At 33.4% G+C, this 6,264-nt stretch overlaps 1 protein-coding gene across 1 annotated transcript in view; it reads left to right on the plus strand.

Annotated features, from left to right (window-relative positions):
• Positions 1 to 613: 613 nt before the first annotated feature.
• The window catches only part of LOC107699813 (conserved oligomeric Golgi complex subunit 6-like), a 50,314-nt gene continuing 44,663 nt past the window's right edge, over positions 614 to 6,264 (plus strand). Inside the window, exons 1-4 of the mRNA XM_016501205.1 lie at positions 614 to 777; positions 3,000 to 3,143; positions 5,686 to 5,757; positions 5,975 to 6,033. Coding sequence (XP_016356691.1) covers positions 625 to 777; positions 3,000 to 3,143; positions 5,686 to 5,757; positions 5,975 to 6,033 — 428 coding nt within the window. The 5' untranslated portion in view covers positions 614 to 624. The remainder of the gene's footprint in view (positions 778 to 2,999; positions 3,144 to 5,685; positions 5,758 to 5,974; positions 6,034 to 6,264) is intronic.

Here is a 6,264-nt window from a genome sequence, read left to right on the forward strand (position 1 = left end):
AGGCCTATTTTCAGGTTTTATCTTTATGGGGACATTAATTATTATCTTTATGCACATTATTTGGTCCCTGCGTAGCCTGTGCAAAACCTGACCCACATACTCACGCATTTATGTAGGGTATATAATTAAATGTGGACGTACCATATCTTTCTGTTGTTTTTAAGTATAACGTTATCTATAATTAAAAACATAAAAAGCCCAGACCAAACCATAACCCTAAAATGTTTTACTAAAATATATTTAATAATATCAACCATATAAATTATATAACAATAATATTCTAATAATAGTATATTGTTATTATTTCGTTGTCATTATCATTACTATGTATAAAATATATTTATGAAAATATATATGTATTAATAATATATTATATATTTATTTATAAAATATGTTTTATGTAAATATATTAAAATGTTTAAAACATTATTAGTCTATGTATAACATTAGAACATTAGACATTTCTCTTCAATGACACTCTCAAAGGGTGACACCCTCATTTCTGGAGATTTAGGTTTTTGCGCAAACGTCAACAGCTCGAGGCGCGGAACTAATGTGTCCAGCTCTTGTTGCAGTGGGACGTTTTTCTGGTTACTCAAAACAGCTTCCTGGAGGTTGACGTGGATGTTGATGATGGCAGAGACTAAAGCAGAGCTGTCAATTGATGCCTCTATCCTTCACACCTCTAACAGCAGCGGGAATGCGTCCTCACAGCCCAACAACCCTCTATCCAGAAAACTCAACAAGATCCTGGAGACCAGGCTGGATAATGACAAGGTTTGGCACAGTAACGTTAGCTGACTTTTTAGACTCGCAGTGCACCTGTCACTACAAATCGTTTGCACGTATAATGAATAAAAAGAAAAGAAAACAAAACAAATAAACATAATTTCTGAGTCTCTAATTTATATAATAAATTGCACATGTATACTCCTCAAACATAGATAATAAAGCAGTCCTCAATTAGAGATAGGATAAGTACCAAAATTTACCATGATAATATATTTTTTAGAGGATGTTTTTTTTGTAAATAGTATAATTAAATTATTTCATGTAAAAGTAGGCCTAATGGTACACGGTAAATCATATTTCAGTAGCGTGGTGTTCTGCATGTCAGATCATTACACAAACCTTACATTTGTACATGGTTATGTTACAACATGGGTTGGACAAAGAAATGTGAACACCAGTTATTGTAGGGGTTAATATACTTAATATTGTGTAGGCTATAGTGAAAAACAAATGTTTCAGTTGTCTTTACATTGTCTATATTCTCTAGGTCAGTGGTTCTTCTCGATTCCAGTCCTTGCGAGCCCCCGCTCTGCATATTTTGTATGTATCTCTTATCACTTCAGACGTTTGTTCTATTCGACCGTAAGTGCCCTGCGAAGTGGACTTCACAGGATATTCCGCCATGATTCCATTTCGAAGGGAGCGTATATGTTCCATTCAAAGGGCATTAAAGTGTGCGAGACGTGAATTTAAATTGTATTTATTTACTGAGGTATATTATGTCACACTTGACGGGATGTCCCGTGCTCAGGGAGTAGGGAACAATGAACACTTTGTAGGAATCCTGTCAATCGGAACAAAGTTCATGCATGGAACTCTTTTCTTACGAGCTGGTTATCTGAATCAGGTGTGTTAAATAAGAGAGACATGCAAAATATGCAGAGCGAGGGGTTGCCAGGACTGGAATTGAGAACCACTGCTCTAGGTTGTATTTCACTGTTGTACAAGTTGATTTCAGCAGTTTAGTAAAAGCCATGAGTGAAATAGGGAACTTGTCAGCCTTCCAAAAAGGGCAAATCATGGAAGCCCATTTAGCAGGAGCATCTGTAACCTTAACAGCCCAATTGTTTGGTGTTTTAAGAACAATGGTCTTTGCGATTAAGACTATGTACACAACATATGGCAAGACTTCATTAGTAAAGAACAACACTGGGCGAGATGTGAACTGTAGGGATTGTGTCCAAACAACACAGAACTGCTGGAGCAAAGTGACAGCAAACCTCAATAATCACACTGAAGACCCTGTTTCCCCAAAAATCGACCACGAAGAACTTAATAAATCCAACATCCAAGAAAAAGCTCTAATTAGTCACAGATACTAATGCTAAAATGTGAAAAAGATGGTATTGTGATAACAAAACCTGGGCAGTTGGAGCACCAAGATAAACTTCAACGTCTTCCCAGGCCAGTTCAATCACTGGACTTGAATATTATCAAACCACTGTGTATAGATTTGGAAGGAAAATTGCATATTACCCAGTTGTTCACATTATTTTGTTCAACCCATTTATAATACTTGAAATTCATGTACTATGGTATTTATATGGTACTCCAAGATACTTCAAAGAATACTATGGTACTACCATGGTACATGTCCAACTGTAAATATGTTCATATGTTTTTAAGACATTGTACCATGGTAATGTCATGTGTTTTTTCTTCTTCTTTTTAACATACACCATGGTACAGTATAATGCAGCCTATGGGGTCTGTAAGGTTTTATTTAATAAAAAAATAAATTAATGCTTTTACTGAGCAAGGGCACATTAAATACTCAAAATTGAGAGAAAAGATTACTACAGTGTTACATACTTTCTATTAATCAAAAATCCCCCCCAAAAATGATCATGCTTTCGACAAAAATATTAAGCAGCACAACTGTTTTCAACATCGATAATAGTAAGAAATGTTTCTTGAGCATCAGATCAGCTTAAGAGACTTTCAAAAACATTAAAAAATCTTATCAGCTTTTGAACAGTAGTCTACCTAGTATATCGAGCAACCATAGAATTGCCATTGTACCACTACAGTACATTTTAATGGAGAAGGTGATTGCAGTAATATTATTTTGATCAGAACATAGCCTATATATGTTGTAAATGCAATTATGTCATCTGATGTTCGTAGACAACATGCAGTTGATGAACTAGCAGCTGTGAAGATCTTGTTGCCTCACTTATTTTTTATTTTTTTTTGTCTTTTTCTAGGAAATGCTGGAAGCGTTGAAATCTCTCTCTGTGTTTTTCACTGAGAACAGTCTGAGAACCAGGAGGAACCTTCGAGGAGACATCGAGAGACGCAGCCTGTCCATCAATGAAGAGTTTGTAAGGATATTTAAGGAAGTGAAGGAGGTAAATTCACAGTGACAGTTTGACAATACATAATCAATGACAATGACAATGACAATGATCAATGACAAGCTCAAAAAATACTATTAAAAAAAGCAGCTCATAAATCAAACTGTTACATTACATAAGATGCCCGTGAGGCTTTTTTTTTTATTATTTATCATCTTACAAAGTACATTACATTACAATTAAAATGTGTATTTATTCATTTCACTTCTATACTCTTGCTTGCACTGAAAACTATTTGGTTTGGGCCATTAAGATAATGATGTAATTTATTTATTTATTTTTTTAATTAATAGCTAATTAATTCAGTAAGGACACATTCAATTGATCAAAAGTGACAGTAAGGACTTTTACATTGTTACAATTAATGTATATATTTCCAGTAAATGCTGTTCTTTTGAACTCACTTTTCCTCAAAGAATCCTGAAAAAAATGTATCAAGAAGTAAGTAACATTTTACAATATATTAAAATAGAAAATAGACAAGTTGAAGTACTAAAATTACTAAAACTGAAATAAATATAAATTAAAGCTAAATAGAAATATATATATATATATATATACACATACATATACATATACAGTAGTGTGAAAAAGTGTTGGCCCCCTTCCTGTTTTTAAAATTTTTTGCATATTTGTCACACTTAAAAGATTCAGATCATCAAACAAATTTTAATATTACACAAAGATAATGCAAGTAAATACAAAATGCAGTTTTTAAATGATTATTTATTTTATTAAGGGAAAAAAGCTGTCCAAACCTGCCTGGCCCTACGTGAAAAAGTAATTGCCCCCTAAATCTAATAACTGGTTGTGCCACTGCAATCAAGTGTTTGCGATAACTGGCAATGAGTCTTTCACATCGCTGTGGAGGAATTTTGGCCCACTCTTCTTTGCAGAATTGTTTTAATTCAGCCACATTGGAGGGTTTTCAAGCATGAATGGACTGTTTAAGGTCATGCCACAGATTTAAGTCCGGACATTGACTTGGCCAATCCAAAACCTTCTTTTTGTTTTTCTTGAGCCAATCAGAGGTGGACTTGCTGGTGTGTTTGGGATCATTGTCCTGCTGCATAACCCAATTCAACATCGATAATAATAAGAAATGTTTCTTGAGCATCAGATCAGCTTAAGAGACTTTCAAAAACATTAAAAAATCTTATCAGCTTTTGAACAGTAGTCTACCTAGTATATCGAGCAACCATAGAATTGCCATTGTACCACTACAGTACATTTTAATGGAGAAGGTGATTGCAGTAATATTATTTGTAAGAAATGTTTCTTGAGCATCAGATCAGCTTAAGAGACTTTCAAAAACATAAAAAAATCTTATCAGCTTTTGAACAGTAGTCTACCTAGTATATCGAGCAACCATAGAATTGCCATTGTACCACTACAGTACATTTTAATGGAGAAGGTGATTGCAGTAATATTATTTTGATCAGAACATAGCCTATATATGTTGTAAATGCAATTATGTCATCTGATGTTCGTAGACAACATGCAGTTGATGAACTAGCAGCTGTGAAGATCTTGTTGCCTCACTTATTTTTTATTTTTTTTTGTCTTTTTCTAGGAAATGCTGGAAGCGTTGAAATCTCTCTCTGTGTTTTTCACTGAGAACAGTCTGAGAACCAGGAGGAACCTTCGAGGAGACATCGAGAGACGCAGCCTGTCCATCAATGAAGAGTTTGTAAGGATATTTAAGGAAGTGAAGGAGGTAAATTCACAGTGACAGTTTGACAATACATAATCAATGACAATGACAATGACAATGATCAATGACAAGCTCAAAAAATACTATTAAAAAAAGCAGCTCATAAATCAAACTGTTACATTACATAAGATGCCCGTGAGGCTTTTTTTTTTATTATTTATCATCTTACAAAGTACATTACATTACAATTAAAATGTGTATTTATTCATTTCACTTCTATACTCTTGCTTGCACTGAAAACTATTTGGTTTGGGCCATTAAGATAATGATGTAATTTATTTATTTATTTTTTTAATTAATAGCTAATTAATTCAGTAAGGACACATTCAATTGATCAAAAGTGACAGTAAGGACTTTTACATTGTTACAATTAATGTATATATTTCCAGTAAATGCTGTTCTTTTGAACTCACTTTTCCTCAAAGAATCCTGAAAAAAATGTATCAAGAAGTAAGTAACATTTTACAATATATTAAAATAGAAAATAGACAAGTTGAAGTACTAAAATTACTAAAACTGAAATAAATATAAATTAAAGCTAAATAGAAATATATATATATATATATATACACATACATATACATATACAGTAGTGTGAAAAAGTGTTGGCCCCCTTCCTGTTTTTAAAATTTTTTGCATATTTGTCACACTTATGTCGCTTTGGAGAAAAGCGTCTGACTAAATGTAAACATGATGCTGTTGAGGTGGTTTACACTATAAACTTTGCTTCATTTGCATATAACCTCTGTAGCACTAGTGGATGTCTGCTGCAGTATACAGTAGGACTCATCCTCAGCTCTTGAGTATGTCTTTCTGCTTCAGGAACTTGAGAGCGTTCATGAAGATGTTCAGGCCATGAGCTCCTGCTGTGAAGAAATGACCAACAGGTTGAAGGTAATTATTTATGTTTGCATTTATTTAGCAGATAAATGCATTTATATGCATATTTCTCTTTTGGAAAATCATGGTTCATTAATGCAACAGAACTAACTATTTAAAAAAACTTGAAAGGCATTTCAAGGGTTTGAAAAAAGATACTTGAATTTATGTAGTTGAAGGGCCAACATGCTCTTTCTCCATAACTCAGCTTTCATGTTTTGTGTGTCAATAGGCAGCCAAAGAACAAACCCAGGACTTGATTGTGAAAACCAACAAACTTCAGGGAGAGAAGTGAGTCTGATATAATGCTCTTAAGTTGTTTGACTGATATGAGGTTTTCAGAGCTGATTTGCTGATCTGGAGAGCGGATTTGCTTATGACACGTATTTCAGCAATATCAAAAGTCCTATGGCTGATGTACTAAATATCATATGGAATACTACTTGGCCCAATCAAATTCAATGAACAAACTCTTTTTATATATATATATATATATATATATATATATATATATATAAACAT

This window comes from Sinocyclocheilus anshuiensis, unplaced genomic scaffold, assembly GCF_001515605.1.
Source record: "Sinocyclocheilus anshuiensis isolate Anshui unplaced genomic scaffold, SAMN03320099.WGS_v1.1 scaffold194, whole genome shotgun sequence".
Lineage (NCBI taxonomy): Eukaryota > Metazoa > Chordata > Actinopteri > Cypriniformes > Cyprinidae > Sinocyclocheilus > Sinocyclocheilus anshuiensis.